This window comes from Cryptomeria japonica, chromosome 3, assembly GCF_030272615.1.
Source record: "Cryptomeria japonica chromosome 3, Sugi_1.0, whole genome shotgun sequence".
Classification (NCBI taxonomy): Eukaryota; Viridiplantae; Streptophyta; class Pinopsida; order Cupressales; family Cupressaceae; genus Cryptomeria; species Cryptomeria japonica.
The window spans coordinates 733611070-733632130 of NC_081407.1; the positions used below are offsets into that span (position 1 = coordinate 733611070).

The window sequence follows — 21061 nt, forward strand, 5'->3', positions numbered from 1 at the left end:
ATATTCTTGTTTCATCTCTCATTGTATTTGTATATCTTCATCTCTCTCAACCTTTCCTAATTTAGAAATTTTGTTTTAATCATGTTGGATCCCTAGATCTATATCCACATCTCTCTCACTCTCTCACACACACACACTCCCTATTTCTCCCTCATTGTTTCTATCTCTATATCACTCTCACACATACACACTCACTCCTTGTTTCTCCTTTCCCCCCTATATCTATCACTCACTATCTCTATTAGTTATCTATATCATCTCCTTTATCTCCCACTCTTGCCTCCTCTATCTATATCTTCCCATCTCTCTCTCTCTCTCTCTCTCTCTCTCTCTCTCTCTCTCTCTCTCTCTCTCTCTCTCTCTCTCTCATTCATTATTTATGTATCCCTTTATCACTTCCTATCTCCATATTTATCTCTCCATCTCCCCCACTCTCTCTATATATATCTCCCCCTATATCTCTCAATATCTTTTCTATTTATATCACTCTCTCCCCCTCTATCTGTTGATATATCTCTCCCTCTCCCTAGATATCTCTCTCCACTTCTCTCTATTTGTTTGTATGTTTATCCATCCCTTTATCTCTCTTCCCCTCCTCTAAATCTCCTTATATCTTGATATCTCCATCACTCTATCTCATCATCAATATTTGCCTTTATCTCTCCCTCTCCATCCTCTATATCTCTCTATCTACCTATCTTTATGTTTATCTCTCCCTCTAACCCTCTTTATCTCTTTATCTATTTTTCTCCCTCTTCCTCTCTCCCTCTCTCCCTCTATCTTCATCTTTACCTCTACCTTCCTCTCTCCCCCTCTATCTCTAGACACGTCTCCCTTTATCTATCCGTCCATCTCTTTCCTTCTCTCTTGTTCCTAAATCTCTACATCTATAACTCTTCACCCCTCTATCTCCATCTCTCCATCTCCACCATCTTTATCTTGTTATATTTCCATCTCTCTCTACCTCTTGCTATATATTGCTTCCTAGTTCTATCTCTATCTTTCTATTTTTCCTTCTCTCCCCCCTATCTATATATTTGTCTCTTCCATCTCTCTCTCTCTCTCTCTCTCCTCTAACCCCTTCTTAGTATACAAAACATAGAACAAATTTTTTTGTGATTGACCTTCCACACCTTTTCGGCGTACCCATTACACACAAAAGTACAATTGCTAGTTATAAAATTATTTAAAACACCATGCATTGTTTAAATAAGGCAATTCAAAAATCAATTGCTCTAAAATATCTCTCTTTAAAATTACTCGATGGCAAGAGAACGCTGGAAAGGGCTTGGAACCTCATATTAATCGAATAAATCTTTACGAATATAATTGAGATTTTCAATCATCATTGGTGTGGAATAAGAGTTTATCTCCATTGTCAGGTTGAGCCTGCAACTCTATAATGCATGGAGATCAAACACAATCCAACAACAATGGAAGTTCCATCACGTTCTCTAAACGCAGGCGGAAGCAGCTTATATTTCACAGGCGCTACGGTTGGATGTAAGTTTTATGACTTCTTCCATTTTACTAACAGTACCAATCATTTCTTTGCTCTCACTATTTATTATCTCCATTCAGATACGAGGAATGGAGGAGCCCCGCTGAAGTAGCTCTCACTGGAGGCCGAGGAATGTAAGTTTTTTTGACCCTTTTAAATGAAAAACATATCGTTTTGTAACTGTGGATATTTGAAATGCGTCCCAATATTGTAATTATTATTTGAAACCCTAGGTTTCTGTAATTTTTTTCTTAAACTTCGTTGCTTGTTTGATGGTTTTTCGATTATTTTTGCTTGCAGGTTTTGTATTGTGCCACTCACCAAAGCTGCAGTGAAAGTTGTCTTTCAATGGGTACTTTTATTATTCCATTTCGCTACCACACTACTGAGATTCTGCTTCTCATGCTCACTTCAAATTAGTATTTTTTGGAATAAAGTAATTCTGATACACAAGAAGTAGGGAATGACTTTGTAGTCTGTGACTCTGTGGTGTTTTCAATCAAGGGAAAATTGGCAAGTGTGGAAGTCGATTTCAACTGAATTCTGTCATGTTGATCCAGGAATACATACTATTTTAATTTGTGAAAAGCTATGTCTGTTCTACGTGGTCCTCTTTTGGGTGGGATGGGAAAACACATAATGTGAATAAGGTATGCCTAAAAGTTTCCACAAAATCCTAATAGAGAAATTTAGAATAGGAAATTTGTATGGGGACTGGGACGATGGACTGAGGGGCGGGGGTGCAGCCTGCCAAGCAGAGATGGGGACTTGGTAAAAAATTGTGAACGAAAAAATAACTTTCTAATGTGCCTTATATTCTTTTTTATTGTTTTGAAGGTCACACTCAGCTTTGTTACGGCGGCACAAAACAAATTTTTTGTAACATGTATGGTAGTTAGCTTTAGTATGTTTATTAGGTATAATCTCCTTTTTCTGAGAGGCGGTCTTGCAAAGCTAAAATGCTCTTCGCTATCTTCACTAATGGTAAGTTTTTCACAGTGCTGCACCAACTCTTTGACTTCCTCTGTTTACAAGATACGAGAATGTAGCATTATAATGTGCAAGGTAAGCTGCCTTAAGATAAATACAATTTTGATCTCTTAAGACTTTAGAGGGTAATTTAGCAAGGTATAAGTCTCAAAATGATTGGAAAAGTGCTTCTCACAACTTAGAACAACCTATGAATCTAGTGGAATTACTCGAGTTTGATTTGCTACAAGGGTTGATAGCCTACTCAATAATTAGTGATGAAGTAAAGGATTCTCTCTCTCAATATCGAATATCTTAAGTGACATCCATATCAAATCTAAGTTAACCCAGAATATCCTTGGTGCCTAGATTTGGAAGTATGAGGATGACCACACGGGTCCATAACAACAAACCAATAAACTCCAAAACCAAAAAAGACATTGCAGAGTGTCAAGAAACACTTTACGAAATATAATTAATAGATTCATAAATAGAGTAATCAATTAATGAGTGACAAAAATGGATGATGATGGAATATTGATTAGGTGTTAGGCATAGTCTCTTTTTATACACCTATCAACACATTACAATGGATAGGCCAAACCATTGAGACACATCCAAATGCAAATCAGCCAAATTTACACCACAACAATAGCATCCAAGAGTTTCTAACCCATCCATTAAGACACATCCAAATGCAAGTTACCCAAAGGTACACCACAACAGTAGTGTCTTAGAGGGCCCAACATGATGGGTTGTACTCTTTTCCATCTCCCCTGAAGCACAATGTAGAGGGCCAAAAGAAGGTAACATTTACTCACCATACACCCCAATTACAGGCTAGAAGCCAAGGGCTTCATGAAGACATTAGCTAACTGGCCATCAAGGAGCTCAAATATGAAATCTAGTATCCTTTCTTGAATGCAAGGCTGATGCTTTGTTCTAACACGCTTAACAAGATTATGAGAAATTGAATAGCACTCTAACTATGAAGAGTACTTTGCTGATACTATGGAAGGCCAAGCTCTCGTAATGACTCTCAGACCATGCTGTCTCTTGTTTTGTTCACCTATGCCTCTGTGGTTGACAATGTGACTGCCTTTTGCTTCTTTCAATACCAAGTAATATGATTGGAGCCAAGATGACATACAAATCAAGAAGCAGACTTATTATCATCCACATCTCCTGTCCAATCAACGTTGTTGTAGTACCTTGAATGTATTCTAATATCCTCTAGGCTACTTTCCAGTGACACTTTAATCTTGTGTATGAATCTGCATACAAGAGCAACTACGTGGAAAATTTATTGCTGAGCATGAGTTGAACAGTGGACTTCAACTAGTTGTCTATACAAAGTGACATCAACTCATAGTGTAAAACATGAGCTATCAACCTAACTCTTGATGGATATGTGGTAGACGATGATTTCCAGATGTTCATGTTGAGTTTCTTCAACATATAAGAGGACACATAGGCTGTAATGTCCCCTTTTTGAAACGAAGCTAAGTTGAAACCCTAATTTCCATCATTCATTCCCTGTGGGCCTTGGGAATTTTGCAGTAGGGAAATGGGAATATAATAATGAGTGAAGAGGATCGCAATATCATAAAAGGGGCCACTAAAGTGTTATTGTAAAATGTAATTATAATAAAGAGGGCCTCAATTAAAAGTGATATAACAAAGAGGGCATCAACTAAAAGTGAAACTATAAAACAAGGACTCTTATAATTAAAGTTTATTTTAAAAATTCCTCTCAAATATCAATGAAGGGTCATGACAGAAATTTGAAGAGTTGTATCTTTTGGAGGAAAACTCTATTTAAGAAGGCCAAGGAAGGAGGGGGCATATTGATCAACCATTCTATTTTCTGTTTTCTACTCCCTGTTGGAGGATTGGAATTTGATTCAATTAACCTAAGGATGAAAATCCTCTAGATTTGGAGTTGGAGGATAAAAACTCACAATTCCTTGTAGTAATTTCATACAGGAGTAACTATTGGGCTGAACCGTTGAAAATTTTATTGACATCAAGATTACACTTGTGCTGAGGGGCACTGCATCATTTTCATTGCTGGCCATGAAAAAATTTGCTCTTTTAGGGCTATTTTAGGGTGAAAGTCAGCATTGTGATTCTCTGAATAGAGCTGCACCAATTTAAGGGAAATCCACTGCATATTTGTAGGATTTGAACTTCCAATCTGGTTGTTGAGGGTTTGGAGAATGGTGCCATCATTCCTAGACTCATCTGCTTCATTCCTTGGGAAAATTGTTGCATCTTTGGGCTGCTATACTTCTGTTAGGATTAGCTGTAGATTATTTCTGATTTCAGCAGTCTTCAATCCTCATCTGAGCTGCCAATTACGGTATATGTATGCTATCAAATTGGGCTGATAATTGACCATTTCCAGGCATGAATCGTACCCAAATTGGGTAGAGAGTGGAATTGACTTTGGTTTCAAATGGGTTTTGATTTGGAGTAGTTGGTGAAGGTTTCAATGCATTTTTTTAGTTTTTAACCAGGAAACCCTAAACGATTATTGCAGCAATGCTAAACTTTGTCCTCACGAAGGTGTGTTTCATGTGTATTCCCTTTTGTATGTGAGTGGAAAGGGTAATTATTAGTTGCAAATGTCTGAGTGAGGGCATTTTTAGAAAGTTCACTGATGTGGAATGAAAAGAACTCTAGGAATGTGCATCTAACCAAACCAGGTGGGTGGAGAATAGTCTAGTTTTTGATAGTTTGTTCTCTAGGAACAGTAATTCAGGGTGAGCAGTGCACAATGTATAGCCTCCTATGTGAGTTGTGTTGAGCAGCAGGCATCATAGCCGTCTACAAGTTTTGTCATCTTTTCAACAGCTTTTTGATAGTAGGCGAGTTTCCATTATGTTTTATGATAAAAATCAGTCTTTTTTTAGGTCTTTTAGTGTTTTCCATTGACATTTCTAGGTTCAATGATGAATGCCATTACCTTCCAGTTAGGTTTTTAAGTCAGATTTCAATCAGCACCTAAGTTTTTTTGTTCTTGTCTTTATTTAAATACTTACCCACACCTCCTCTTCAAACTTTCAGTCATATTACTAGCAAAAATTATAAGCATGTATTAGTTTTATAACAGTAGTTGTATTGGTTTTACAAGAGTGAGTTTTCAATCATCAAATAGTGAGAGGTTGTTATTCCTTCCATTCTTAATTCAAAGTGCTTTTAGATCCATAGCTTATTTGACAAAGGAATGATTGTCAAAAGAGATGAGTCACAAATCATAGAAGGGCTTTTAAAGCATTTAGAGTTGCAATTTTTGGCTAGGGCTTGATGTAGAGAGGTCACTAGAGTGGACATTTAGATTCAAGTTCTCAAGATTGTTAGAGATTTTGGATTACATCTTCAGGGGATTTGCCATGCTCAAGATAGGGGACTTTGTCAGAATCATCTCTAGAGCTGTGTATCAAGATTTACTATTTTGAGAGCCTGCACTAAAAATAGCTTGGGCTAGTTTCATTTATCACCATTTTTGAAGAGATGGGTGTATTTTGATTAATCTATTTTTATCAGCTATATATAGACCAACTATATTTAGACGACCTTCTACAAGGTTTATTCATAGTATGTAGTAATCTTTACCAAGAGTTGAACTGAAAATTTCTGGAGTTTAGATTCAGTGTTAGTGGATTAAATTTTATAATAAAGCTTTCATGGCATGCAAGTGGTACATTCTTAGGGTAGGATTTTCTGTTAGCTTTTTAATTATTATTCATGCTAGAGTTCTGTAAGCATTATATAAGTGCTTTTGGCACCTAGTTTAGGGGATTCAATATTGTTGGTTCATCACCCACTATCATTCATTCAATAGAATTTAGTAATGTCAGTCTTCTAAATTGTTCTTGAGATGTTCTGTGTATTTGTGCTTTTATGAGTTAAATATTTCGTAACAATTTTTGAAAGCTTTGTATTACAATAGTTATTAAGTTGGTAGTTGTAGCTTAGAATGCAATTATTGTGTTTGGCTTATAATATCCTTTGTAGGTGATGGATGAAATGAATTGAAGTGTTTTTATTGTTAACTACAGGCTTTGAATTGCAGGTTGTAGTGAAGTGGGTATTGTAGCTTTGTATGTAATTACTAATTCCCCACTTTTAATTTATCGAGTTGTTTGTGTTGTTAAAATCAAATCCTAGCTTCATGTGTACTTGTACTACTCAGTCTATGCCTCTAGTTGAACAACATAAGCATTTAGTTATCAACTTATCACAGGTTTTGCTTTCGGTCAAAAAGCATAAATATTAAAAACCTTTTGCCTTAACGAGAAGTGCATATCAGCTTTTTGCCTTAGGGGGAATTCAAAAGCACCACCATTAGTTTTGTTTTCTATGCATGAAAATACCCCAGAAAACACTGTATAGATTGTGAATAGCGAGCATATATTGTTCAAACTGGGTTACTGTTGCTATAGGGAATTCCAAAGAAAGGTTTTACCGTACATGCCATTCTGTTTTGTGTCGCACTGAAAGGTATGAGCTAATGCTAACTCAATGCTACAAATGTGTTTGATTGAAAAAGCATTAACAAACACTTTAAAACTCAATTTACCTATTTTCAAGTAAGAAAACATGATAACTTTGATCAGGTTATCAGGGATTCAGTCTGATTTGAACCCTTGACCTGCTAGAACCCACTTTGAAAGTTATAAAAATAAGACTAGGCTAACTGCTTTTTAAGGTTATCTTTTCAAATGGTTCAAAAGAAATTAAAAAATATCAAACCTTTGCTGAAAATCTTTTACCTGAAAAATGCCAGAACTGCTGCTTCTTAAAGTGCTATACTAAACCAAGGATTCAGTTGCAAGCAAAACAAGATTGGGTCTTACTGCTTCAAACCAGGAAAAATTTGCAGCACTCTTTTAAAATTTCCACATATATCACATTGATCATGGGTCATTCCATAAAATGCTTCAAGCACTGTAGGAACCAGATTCATGGAATCACTCTCCAGAAATAAGACTACCCTATGGTAAAAAAAGTAACAGCTATGCACTAGAAAAGGGTGTCATGTCATGCTGGGAAAACATATGCTTCTGTTTAACGATTACAGAAGAACCATACTAAGAAAGAAACAAGATGCCTCCAATAGTCTGTATGTTGTGCACCGGATATATGTTACTCAGGCAAAACAAAAATCATGTTTAATAAAAACTCCTTAGAAACCCTTGTTGCTGTACTGTTCTCTTAGACATTTGTACTATTAGGTGTATGGGCCACAGGAAAAAATCATTCAATGTCAAACCCTTACCGGTACGGTAAAAAAAAAAAAGAAGATTCTATTTGTAGTGCCATACATAGAATGGTTATAGAATAATGATAAAAATGGTTGGATGGTTTTTCTGTAAAAGCAAATGTTGGCAATTTCTGTGTTGGTGTAAATACACTGAGAAAATCCAGCCCCCTTATATATTGCCCTTGGCTTTGATAGCACTGTTGGGATAGGTCTGAAATAGAATCAGAGATGTCACACAAACATTAGATTGAATCTCAATGCCCCAAAGTACTATCATCATGTTTACAATATGGCTTTTAAGAAGCCATCCAGCTGCAGCCATCAAGACTGTTAAATTTTACACTTTCAGATTAATAGAAAACTTCAGAAAACAGAATTAACCTTTAACTTAGATAGTTTGCTGTTAGATCTAGTAAGTTTCAGATTTAGAAACAAACAGAAACATAACCAAAATTGAATAAGACACTTGTTACCCTGGGAAAACCTCCTAGGAGGAAAAACCCAGCCAGAAAAGATCCTCAGATCTGATTATGGATTATGAATAATATTCTGATTACAATACTTATCTTAGTTCACCCTTAGGGCTGATAGCATCTTCAACTTTCCAGTGGTCTCAGATCTGCCTCTTAACAAGTTTCAGATCTGCCTTTTATTGCACCAACCAGTAGGTATACATAGCAACCAAAGATTTGTCCTTGAATAGCAGATGGATGATATATATGTCTTCAGCTGATGACTCTGACCAACTTCAGAACAGCAGGTCCTTCAACTGTCAGTTCGCATGGTGAGGAGCAGACTAATGGATGTAAATTCGCCTTAATGTTTGCATGAATGAACATCACTTTTGTGGAATTTGCACTCTCCTAACAGCAGAGATAACAATGGAGAGGAGCTGATGGAGTTTGCACTTTGCTGAAGATATTTGCCTTAATACTGATGTATTTCGCACCTCTTATTTGCAGACAGAATTCGCTTTTGATGTGTGTTCTAAAAAAAATGACTTACTTCATCTTGAAGTACACATATATATATATCTTTCTCTTGGTGGTAGACCTCTAGGTTGGCTTGCAATAAATATTTTATTTATTAATTACTTTTCCAACACGTTTCCTTTGGGTGAGAGGCATGTCATGAGGCGTGAGTTATAGGGTCGGCCCTATTGGAGAGTGGCGTGTGAGAAGGGCCCAGCCCTAAAGGGTGGATTCCAATGTTGCCTTAGGCAATTGGAATTCGCTCTTCACCCTAATTAAACTAACACTCCCTCTTAATTAGGGAGAAGAGAATATAATCAGAATGTCACTATCATCCATCTTGCACACAAGCAAAGAATGGATTACATAATCAGAACATAGTAGACTTCGGACTTCCATCTTGCACACAAGCATAGAATGGAATTACATAACAAAAATCTTCCATCTTGCACACAAGCAAAGACTGGAGCCACCTTACATTGCTTGCAGAGGGTGGCGAGGATCTTTTCTACCATTTTACATTGCCCGCAGAGGATGGTAACAATTACTCTTCTCCCTGAGAAGACTACCACCTTACATTGCCCGCAGAGGGTGGTTGATTCCGCAGAGGGTGGTTGATGCAACACAATGCATTACTGAGGTTGAGACTCCCTCTCAACCAAGGTTTCATTTTTTGAAATCCCAAGCCTGTCTCTGAAGTACACAAACTTCACCTTGGATAGAGGCTTGGTAAGGATATCTGCAATCTAATCATCAGTGCTGACATACTTCAGCTGAATAGCACCTCTTTGCACCATATCCCGAATGAAGTGATAATGAGTTTCCACATGTTTTGACCTGTCATGGAACACTGGATTGACTGACATCTTTATGCAACTCTGATTATCACAATGAATGACTGTGGGTTTCCAAGGTTGTCCAAACAACCCAGCAAGAAGTTTATGAAGCCATACTGCTTCCCTAGAAGCAACACTTGCAGCAATATACTCAGCTTCAGTTGTACTTAGTGCCACTGAGGACTGTTTTCTACAAGCCCAAGAAATCACTGCAGATCCTAAGTTGAAGTAGATGCTTGAAGTACTTTTCCTATCTTTTACACTTCCTGCCCAATCTGCATCTGAGTAACCTTCCAGGGTTATTGAAGTTTTCATTGGATACTTCAGCCCAAAGCCAACTGTGCCTTGCAAGTATCTCAGGATGTGTTTGGCTGCAACAAGGTGAACATGTTTAGGCATGCTCATGAACTGGTTGAGAGCATTCACTGCATAACATATATCTGGTCTAGTGTTAACTAGATACATCAATGATCCAATCAATTGCCTGTACTCAGAAGGATCTGCAGAATCAAAGTTAGCTGCAGAAACACTCATCTTCTTTAAATTAGATTCCATAGGAGTAGACATAGGTTTACAATCCATCATTCTAAATCTTTTTAGAATATCAATACCATACTTTCCTTGACTTAAGAAAATTTCCTTAGGTCTTTGCCATACTTCTAGACCTAGAAAATAATGCATTAGATCTAAATCTTTCATTTCAAATTCTGAAGCTAATTCTTTCTTACATCTAATAATGAGTTCATCTTTACCAGTAATAAATCATCCAGATAAACAATACTTATCTGATGCAACTCTTTGGAATGGCTACTCACATCCCTAGAAAAATCTATGCAGTAGGCCTCTTAAGCTATATCCACAATCCAGGAGGAATAAGTTTTCAATAAGTGCATTTACTCATGCACAAGAGCCCTGGTCAGGACAATCCTAGCTGTACTGTGCACCCTAAGTTGGACACACTTTGTGTGCCTCTTCTCCAATGGTCTCTGCCTGCCTATCCACCATCTTTCATGGGTGACCTTTGCTCTCTGCTATTTTCAAGCGCTTTCATCTAGTTTATGTAATTTTCTTGGGGGTGGTTTCAACCAATGCACCTGTTCATAATGGTTGGTTACCATTTATTGATACATACAATTATTCCTGCCTTTTCGTCAAATGGCTTTTTACAAATAATTTATTTATATCTCCCTTTTAACCAAAGGGTCATAATAACCTTTATTTTTTATCTCCCTTTTAATTCCAAATGATCAATTACATGGGACTATAACTTTCTTTTCTTAGTTTGGGAAAAAGTCCCATAACTTTTTTAAAGATTAAACCATTTTAAAATTTAAATTAATCACACTTTGGATTATAGAACGACACTTAGTTGTGGCTGCTGTGGTAGCACATCCTAGGGGTAGTAACCTGTGTTGGCAGCCTGGAAATCCTACATGGTTGTCAGAGCTCGAAACTGTATGTCTAATAAACAGTTGCAAGTGTTTGAACCTTGAGCTTAAAATTCATATTTCACATGATCAAAGTTAGAAATAATAACCAAGGAAAATGGATGCTTATCTTTTTTCTTTATACCTTGACATCTATGATTGAGATAAACATTGAGAAACCAAAATTGTACTAGTGCAAAATATTTTATTTTCCTAGTAAAATTAAGTATCTTGTATTACTTTATCACTAGCACCTGCACTGTTAATAGGTGCAGTGGATTTGCCAATAGGGAATATGGATGCATGCCATTTGAATGTGCTTTGCTGTACTGAGAAGATTAGGTTATCCAATAAAATGAAATAATTTTGGCGATTGAATAATATTCTGGTATGAGACAATTTTTCCAGCATTTATTAGGCTTGAAAGTCCACATGGAAAAGCCTATCGGCTAATAAATAGAGAAATTACACATAGATGTCTTCTGTTACAGATTCTCTCCTCTTAAAGGTGAGGAGAGCTGGCAATTCTGCTTGTAGTCCACTGGAAAGAGCTGCATCCTTTCTGAAATCCTGAATTCTGGACAACATGCTCTGCCTGGTTCACCATAAAAGAGTTAAGCTCTCTAGATACGAAGGACCATAACTTCCATGTAAAGTGTATTTGCATCTTGATTCTTTTAGGAATGCAGTTACAACATGATGCACAATTTTAATGCTTCTTTCCCATGTTCCATGATCATCCAGGTATCTCCTACTAACTCCCCTTTCCAATGCAAGGGTTCCACAAAAGGTTTGACATATTTTCTTTAATTCCATTTTGGAAAGGTTAGCACTGCTAAATTGTATACAAAGATTTCTTCTCAATAGCATGTAACACCTACAGTGGCTGTGAATTCTATCTTATTTAATCATGTCTTGATTGCAAAGTCTGCCAAAGAAAGAATGCTAGTAAATTAGACAATGTGCAGGTAATAATTTTCGTCTGTTTCAATTTTTGGGCTTAGTTTAAGTAGAGGGGAATATCTGAATTTGTAAACCATAATGGCCTGCTCAAGACCTTGCATTTTAGTGTTAAAATCTTCGAGATTTTGGTTCATGGTACATTGGTTAATTCCCATTGATAGTAGCTAACAAGAAATATTAAGCGGTTGAAAGTAAAGCTTTGCTGCTCATGAGTGATAAAGTGGCATATCGTACTTTAAAGAAAGATATTGCATGATGAATGTTGTACATAGGTGACTAGGCCTGCAGCCTTATACCAATTAATACATATATGGAAGATGAGTAAAGTAATATTGCAAATGGTCAATATCGTAATTAAAACATTCATGACCATCAAATTATTATTGAATCTGATATCAAAAAAAAATCTTCCATAGTGCTAGAAATGCTCTGTTATATAGCGCACTAGAGAAGTTCTGGGGTAGAAGTTGCATTAATCTCGACTGCAATGGTGGCATGTTGAGGGAGGGCATTAGCAATATTTGTTTTCTTGCACAAACCTTGGCCAATACATACAACTAGGTAATCGATGCTACAACTTTATGAAATGTTTATTGATGGAAATTGTATCAATTTAGGCTGCCCAGCTATTTTATATCATTTCATTTATGTGCAATTCATGATGAACGTAATGAATACTCTTGGCGAAGGTCACTTGGTAGTATTTGTTAGGATTCCCATAGATACTTAGAGGGGGGGGTGAATCAGTAGCTAACCGGTGATAAGAATTTCTTAATTTGAAACATGCAGAACATAAAATAGCAGTATACCGGTATGCAAGAATTAATGCAATAAACAGAATCAGAAACATCCACATGAAAAGAACACCATAACACAAGATGTTTAACGAGGAAACCCGGTGTGGGAAAAACCTCGGTGGGATTTGTGACCCACAATATTCACTCACTGGCCAATAAGAGAATATTACTTACAATAGGGGCTTGCACATGCAGGAAGGCCAACTACCTAGAGCTCACTGCTCAATGAGAAGTCACACTGACTTACAATAAGGATTATACTAATCCAATGATTTGTACTGCTTTACAATAGCATCTCCAATGCCAGATTCAGTATTGGTTCTAACTCTGTTCTTTACATATACCCTTGACCTATAATTCGCACATTAGGTCTGCCTAATAATTTTCTTTATGCTCGCTACATTTTCTCTCTAAATGTCTACAATGATCTCCTTTATATACAAGAGTCATTTTACAATTTGCCAAGTCAGCTTACAATAATAAACAAAATATTACATATCAAAAATCCTGTCGGCCTCTATGCCGGTATACATCTTTTCTTCTGTGCCGGTGCCGGTGCCGGTGTAGAGTGATCTTGTTGATGCCGGTGCACTGTGTTGCCTGTGTAATGCTTCGCCAGTATGATGTCTTGCCGGTGCCATAGGATTGCAAGGTTGCCATCAATGACAAAACCTTCAATCACATACAATGTCTCATTGGAGTGTCCATATGCCAATAATCTCCCCCTTTGGCATTGATGGCAACACTCATGAGAAATTTCAAAAAGTGTCCAAAATGTATAGTCCAAAAAAAATTTACCCAAAAGAATGTTTACCAAAAATATGAAGGGCTCCCCCTGAGCATATGATACCTGTCTTTGAACTTTCTCATCCTACTACTCCCCCTTTGGCATCAATGACAAAGGTTGTCAAGATGTTAGTAGAGTTTGTAGTTACATCTGTCTATATCCTCAACCCTGTAGTTGGGTAGTTATTATCTGAAAAAGATCGCCCAAAATTAAGTTTATACTATCCATAAACTTTTTGCTATCTTTTATTGCTGTTTTAGTCCTCTTCACAGTACCGGTGAGATGCTGCAAATGTTCTGCCAGTGTTTTACTTCCCTGTGCTAATGCCTCTGAGATTTCCTTCCGTAGAGATGCTAGATAGTCCAATCTTGGACTCAGTTTAGATCTCAAGTGTTTTGCCTTGTTTATTATTCTCTCTTTCTCTCTTTCTTGTTTAAGCAATTCTTCCTCAAAATTTGCTAACTTATCTTCAAAAACGGATAGTGAATCCGGTGAGTTGACAAAATTGTCTGCAAGCTTATTTATCTCATCCTGTGTCTTGCTTATTTTCTTGTCAATATCTATAGTCAAGAAGTTTGTTTTGCATGTGTCTTTATACAGATTTTTATACTCTTTCAACAAACTACATAGTTCCGGTAGAAGTGTGTCAAAGTCTCTGTTACACTTCTTTATTTCTTCATCAAAGAATTTCTGTTTCTCCTTTTCTACCATGTCCTTTACTGATTCTTCTTTTATTTTCTCAATATTTCCAGAAATGTATTTACATAATGCATCCAATTGTCCTAAAGAATCTTTATTATCTATATTACGATCAGGAGCAATTATCTTCAAAATTGGTATTGAATCATCTATTGCTTTATAAGCCTGTGAATTGCAGTTAGTTATTTTCTTAATGGATTCAAGTAATACCTCAGTCACATTAGTTGACTTGAATGTTGATGATGATCCAAGAGTCTGAGTGCCGGTGGAAATAACCATGCTTGTATTGACCTCTGGTAGGTTAGTTTGTGTTTGTATTTCTTTTAGCACTGGTTTCCCTGCTTCATTGCTTACCGGTGGCATTGTTTCCTTGTGAGCCTGTTTCGGAGCCTTTAGCTCAGTTGGTTTTTCTGTTTGTGCATCATATTCCATCTTTTTCCCTGTATCCTCTGCCGGTTGCTCTGTATCTCCTGTTACCGGAGGCTCTTTAGCCATATCTGACTTTTCAGTTGTATCTTTATCAACTGTTATGTTGATCTTTTGGGTATCAACATTTACAATGTATAGGACTTCAAGATTTGGATTGCTATCCTCTACATCCATGCTTTCTGCTGCTGGTTGGTCTTCAATGGTTGTAATTTTCACAGGTGGAGGTAGGTTGTCTTTAACCTTTATGCCTGGAGGTCCACCAACTTTGCCTTTCCCTTTGTCCTTATCGTTTTGATATACCTTAATAGGCTTGGGATTCCTGTATTCTTCTTGTTTTCCTTTTCAACCAGGAATATGTCCCATCCATCTTCTGTTTCTTCTGTAACTTCTGTAACTCTTCCTGCCATCAGTGAAATATGCCAGTGTGCAGTGGAGAAAACTGTCCGGTTTGCCTGACCAATCAGATCATCAATTTCCTTTTGAGAGTTTACCGGATATACAGCAAGTAGTTTTTCTATTTTTATTTTCTTGTCTAATTCAATCACTCCTTGCCTTCTGGCCTCAAGTCTTTTGTACAAATCATCAGGAATTTCATTGATTACTTCCATCAAAAACTTTTTGTACATGTCCATATGCAGTATTACACTTTCCTCAACTTGCTCTTTCTCATCAACAGATAGAGTGTTATAAATTTTCCCTATGTTTTTCAGTTTTCCTTCCTCTGTGATCTCATTTAGCAATGTCTAGACGTGCCAAGTCAGTTTTTGTCTTTTTCTTTTTCTTAGGAGTTAGCTTCCTTTTAGGTGTGACCTTTTTGACCGGAGATCTCACAGCTTGTTGCTTCTACCTTGTCCTTCTAGGTGAAGGAGTGGTTGCTGGTGAGGGATCTCTTTTCCTAACAACTCTTTTAAAGGTTGCTGGCATGTCACCTTTCGAAGAAGTACCTACCGGTGATAGATGAACTTCAGGTTGTGGGGCTGCCAACTCATCTTCTGTTATGCCGGTTTTCTTTAATACATCTTCCTTAATGGCCTTTGCTTGTCTGGATCCTTTCCTCACAAATGCCTCTACCTTCTTCACTCTTTTCTTGGACTGTATTTGACTTTCTATGGTTTCAGCACTACCAAATACTTCTTCCTTAGGTTTTTTGGGGGCTTCCAGAAGTGCTTTGGCATAAGTTTCAACTATGTGGTCATTTGTCTCATAGCCCATTTCGGTTACCCAGATTGTCCTTGGGATGACTGCTTCCATCCATATTTCATCCTTTTTAATAACAAAGCATATATCATCTTTGTATTTATCTACAATTTTCTGAGATAACCTTATCCTTTTCTTCATTTTTGTCTTCAGTGCTTGGAAAAAGTCATGAATGTTGTTTTCCTTGTTCTCACCCATGGAATTAAACAGTTCTGTCAATTGCTTTCCTACCGGTATGTCATATCCTAGTTCTTTATATCCTATACCGGTAACCTGTTTTGTTATATGAAGCATTAGGCATACTAACAGATTTCCAAATCTGAAAGTTCCTTTCTTATCCTTCTTTATCTTTCCAAGGTTGTCTATCAGTTCATCCTTTAACCATTCACAGATGTCAATTTTTGTATTGTCTGTTATCATATCATAAGCACTCTTAATGCATAAACTTGAAACTGAGTTAAGTATATTAGCATGAGTGGCTTTGTAACCTAATATCATGCTTATGAATCTCACATTTGTATCCTTTACATTGTTAACCCTTAGAGATCTCTTATCAAATGTTGCACCTGTTAGGTCTATGACTAAATCATTTGAAACTTTCTTGTTTTTGTCTGGTCTTTTACCGGTGGCCGGTAATCCTGTGACGGCCTTTACGGCTTCCTTGGTGATCTTATGAATTGCATCTAACCAGAAAAATTCTCCATGAACTCCGCTTAACACTATCCTAATCACATCCTTAGGAAATTCAGGAATGCTAAGGATTTCTGTGAATCCTAGGGTTTCAATAATCTTGTGTTTAGCTTTAACATTGCCGGTATCATCACATATCTCGGTTTTATACATGGTTTTGATTTCCTCGTCTCCTAACTCTTCAATGTTGCAGTGGATGTACATTCTAGGGTCTTCAGCATATACAACACCTTTAGGGATTTGAGAAAATGCACCTAAGGTATCATCCTTCTTTGCTATTTCGGGGACTAGCTGAAATATGGGCCTAGGTCTTTTAATTACTTCCACAACAGTAGGGTTCGCTATGTATTCAATTGCAGAGGTGGATGCCATGATTAAATACCTTTTTCTGTCTTGAATGGATGATTGCTTGGAGTGTGCTTGCTTCTTGCTCGAAATGCCTTTAGCTCGGAATCTTCGCGCTCTCTGAAAGTTTGAAATCACGGTGAAATGAAATGGAGCCAAAACCTTATTTTTATAATGTCTTTTCGCCATCTACCACATTAATTGCATGCCGGTTAAGTATTCACTTAACATTGTTTGCCGGTAATGAGTAATTTTCAACTTCTTATCTCTAACCGAGGGAATAATAGCATATGTATCATTAGATTGCCAAACCCTCAAGGAAATTTTCTTCAATTAGATGAAGAACTTCTTGTCGGTGGAGCACTGCTCTATCCTGCCGGTGAAGCATTTGTTGGTTCTACCGGTGGAGGAGTATTCCCAATATTTAGATCAGCTTTTCTAATCCATTGTTTTGAGAATTCTTGCTTAACCTCTTCAACTTTTTCTTTTCCTTTCAAGCTAGCACTTTTGTTGTCTACCGGTGTACCTTTACTTCTACAAAATTTAGCAATATGCCCAATCTTGTTACATGCATAACAAGTTACATTATTTTTCTGAATAACTTTCCCATAACCTATGCCGGTTTGTGTTCTGCTTTGATTAGATAAATGTCCAAATCTTCCACAAACATAACATCTCACATTCATTCTGTAGTTTTCAGAGTTATGACCAACTTTGTTGCATTTGGAACATTGACAGGTGGGTGTATTGATATTCTGATAATTCCTAGATTTACATTCATTTGCCCTATGACCATACTTATTACAGTTAAAAACATTTTCCATTGAATTTATACGCATTAGGTGGTCTTACCGGTTGCTGTGATCTTGAGTATTTGCAGTACCGGAGCTTTCACCAACTTCAAAGCCAATTCCAGAAGTGTCACCTTTAGGTTTTTGATTCTTCAATAATGTACCAAGTTCTTCTGAGCTTTTCTTGAATTTTTCTTTATGTTGATTTGCAGTTTCCAATTCCCTTTCCAACATTTCTTTTTGTCTCATTAGTTCATTTGAGTCATTCTGAGTATGCATTAGATCTGTCTTCAACATGTCATTTTCATAGCTAAGTCTTGTGTTCTCATGTGCTGCATCACTTAGCCTTCTGGTCAATTCTTCTTCATTCTTCTTTCTATCCTCAATCTCTTTGCAAAATCTCATAGTCATATCCTGCATTTCATTTTTTGTTGTCATGATCTCTTGTTTCAACTTGCTTATCATATCATTAAGAGATTCCTTTTCATCATTCTCATTTTGCAATTTTTCACAAAATTCTCTTCTCTTATTTCTTGCAACAGTAAGATTTTCTTGAAGTGCCTGAATGGTATCTTGAGCTGCTCTTAAATCATCTTCTAATTTGATATTTTTCAACTTCTCTGCATCATAGTCAGTAAGAGCTCCTTCAAGTTGCTTCATCAGATTTTCCATCTTTATCGGTGTCAAGATCTTCCTCAAGCTGTTAGGCTTCTGAAAATAGAGGACCAGACTTTGATACCAATTGTTAGGATTCCCACTGATACTGAGATAGGGGGGTGATTCAGTATCTAACCGGTGATAAGAATTTCTTAATTTGAAACATGCAGAACATAAAATAGCAGTATACCGGTATGCAAGAATTAATGCAATAAACAAAATCAGAAACATCCACATGAAAAGAACACCATAACACAAGATGTTTAACGAGGAAACCCCGTGTAGGAAAAACCTCGGTGGGATTTGTGACCCACAATATTCACTCACTGGCCAATAAGAGAATATTACTTACAATAGGGGCCTGCACATGCAGGAAGGCCAACTGCCTAGAGCTCACTGCTCAATGAGAAGTCACACTGACTTACAATAAAGATTATACTAATCCAATGACTTGTACTGCTTTACAATAGCATCTCCAATGCCAGATTTAGTACCGGTTCTAACTCTGTTCTTTACATATACCCTTGACCTATAATTCGCACATTAGGTCTGCCTAATAATTTTCTTTATGCTCGCTACATTTTCTCTCTAAATGTCTACAATGATCTCCTTTATATACAAGAGTCATTTTACAATTTGCCAAGTCGGCTTACAATAATAAACAAAATATTACATATCAAAAATCCTTTCGGCCTCTATGCCGGTATGCATCTTTTCTTCTGTGCTGGTGCTGGTGCCGGTGTAGAGTGATCTTGTTGATGCCGGTGCACTGTCTTGCCTGTGTAATGCTTTGCCGGTATGATGTCTTGCCGGTGCCATAGGATTGCAAGGTTGCCATCAATGACAAAACCTTCAATCACATACAATGTCTCATTGGAGTGTCCATATGCCAACTGTATTTTAGAGATGCCAAAAATGTATAATTTGTTATCTTTTTCCAAGAAGCTCTGCCCGTCTAATAACATACAACTATTTTTCAGGGATTCGGACAACTATGTTGTAGCTAACATACGAGAAGGGTCATGTATTAGGGGAGAATCATGAACAAGGTCACACTTAAATCTTATGGGATACAAGTTGAAGCTTAACTTTGGGGTCGTGTAGAGTTTGTCACTCGTAAATATGAGATTGCATTAATTTTATGCATACATTTGTCAGTTTATCTGTTATCATGGTTTCTAGGTTTATTTCATTGTAATAGTTGATTTGACTATTTGATTTTGAATTTTTATTACTGGTGTTAGTGTTAGTGAATTACAGCTTGGCCATTATGCGATTGGAGCTCTTTGGAGATAGAGAATCTCACATTTTTTATGCCAGAAAATTCTTTCTAGTAGCTTGAATGAACAGACTTGCCATGAAAGCACATTGAATTGACATATAAATCAAATCAGCTTATGCGTGAGATGAGACTGGGATGTTTGAAATGGTGTGATACTAGTTGAGATAAAAAATATAGAAACAATGAATCTTAAGTTTCTTTCTTAGTGGTTTGCAGGTTAACACAACTACAGACTTATTGATGCAAAAGTTGGAAAGTCCATCCTGTCCACGTTCTCCGCAGGCTTGGTTTAACTGTGCAAAGGAGACGGTTAGGTGTAAAGTTCAGAATTGGTGTGGTGGATGGGCATCACTTAGAAGAAAGCCTTTCCTGATCGATTCATCTCAGTTAAAAGCATTTAATCTTTCTAGCATACAAACAAAATATTCCGTAAAACCCCAGTTGCAATCTGAGGTATTGCATAAAGGAGAAATAAACATGAATAATGAAAGGTGATATTGAAACTTCTTATTGAGCAGGAGGCAAAAATAAGTTTGTCTTGACATGATTATATTGTGCTTGCAATAATTTTTAATTTCAATTTTATCCCACATTTGCCTTGTATTTACAATATGTATGCTTCATCATTAGAAAGTTACGTTGCAGTAAATATCACACAATATCCAAGCTGTAAATAACCATTATTACTGCACCTCTATGCCTATGTTTCCATTTGTAATCAATAAGCTTTATTGTTGCACGAGCTCTAAAGATATTTTAACTTTGCATGGTGGTGAATATTGAGATATATGATGTATAAACTAATTGAAAGTTACACACCTCCAAAATCAAATGGAAAGAAATATAGATTTGAACTGAACTAGACATCACAGCAATATGCTCGTAGTTTAAGAGATTGGTGTACGAATAACTAGAAAATAGTGTAGGTGGGACAAACACCCAAATTATTCAATGAATACATTTTTGTAAGAAGACATTGGTTATAAAAGTGTTACACAAAATAAATGTATACAGAGGAAGTCACACCCGTAGTGTTCAAACAGGGCAAAACCAGAACAGAACACAAAACATAATTACAAACAATCGCCAAGTAACGAGAGCAAGAGCAGGAGGAGGTAAGTCCCGGTCTTCAAATTTTCCTTTAAATGTCAATGAAGATTTTTCCCAAAGTCTGACGTTAGAGGATCACATTTACGTTTATTAAGAAGATTTACTTCTACTCTAATGTAGGACCTTTCAGCCTATATGAGCAACAAATACTGTTTTTCATTTTTTCCTGAAGCTTCCTAATGTCTGGTGCACTATTAACATATTGTTCACATTTTTCTCCACGTGAAAACGTTTATGTACACTAAAAGCGTCATAAGGTTTAACTGCAAAATAATAAAAAAATATGGTCTCGTTGATGTATGCTAAAAGCATTAAAGGTTTAAATGCAAAATTAATAAAAA

The 21061-nt window shown here is 36.7% G+C and overlaps 1 protein-coding gene across 1 annotated transcript; it reads left to right on the forward strand.

The window, feature by feature from the left end:
• Positions 1 to 1268: 1268 nt before the first annotated feature.
• Positions 1269 to 20200, forward strand: LOC131074918 (uncharacterized). The gene is made up of 4 exons (XM_058011658.2): positions 1269 to 1503; positions 1582 to 1635; positions 1802 to 1853; positions 19827 to 20200. Exons 1-4 carry the CDS (start codon positions 1403 to 1405, stop codon positions 20103 to 20105), a joined length of 486 nt encoding a protein of 161 aa, XP_057867641.2. The 5' UTR covers positions 1269 to 1402; the 3' UTR covers positions 20106 to 20200.
• The last annotated feature ends 861 nt before the right edge of the window (positions 20201 to 21061 follow it).

Excerpts from the sequence above, each read along its gene's own strand:
- LOC131074918 (XM_058011658.2), top strand. The coding sequence starts at position 1,403 with ATGCATGGAGATCAAACACAATCCAACAACAATGGAAGTTCCATCACG. Across the intron at positions 1,636-1,801 it reads CTCACTGGAGGCCGAGGAAT|GTTTTGTATTGTGCCACTCA; the intron begins GTAAGTTTTTTT and ends TTTTGCTTGCAG. Across the intron at positions 1,854-19,826 it reads TGAAAGTTGTCTTTCAATGG|GTTAACACAACTACAGACTT; the intron begins GTACTTTTATTA and ends AGTGGTTTGCAG.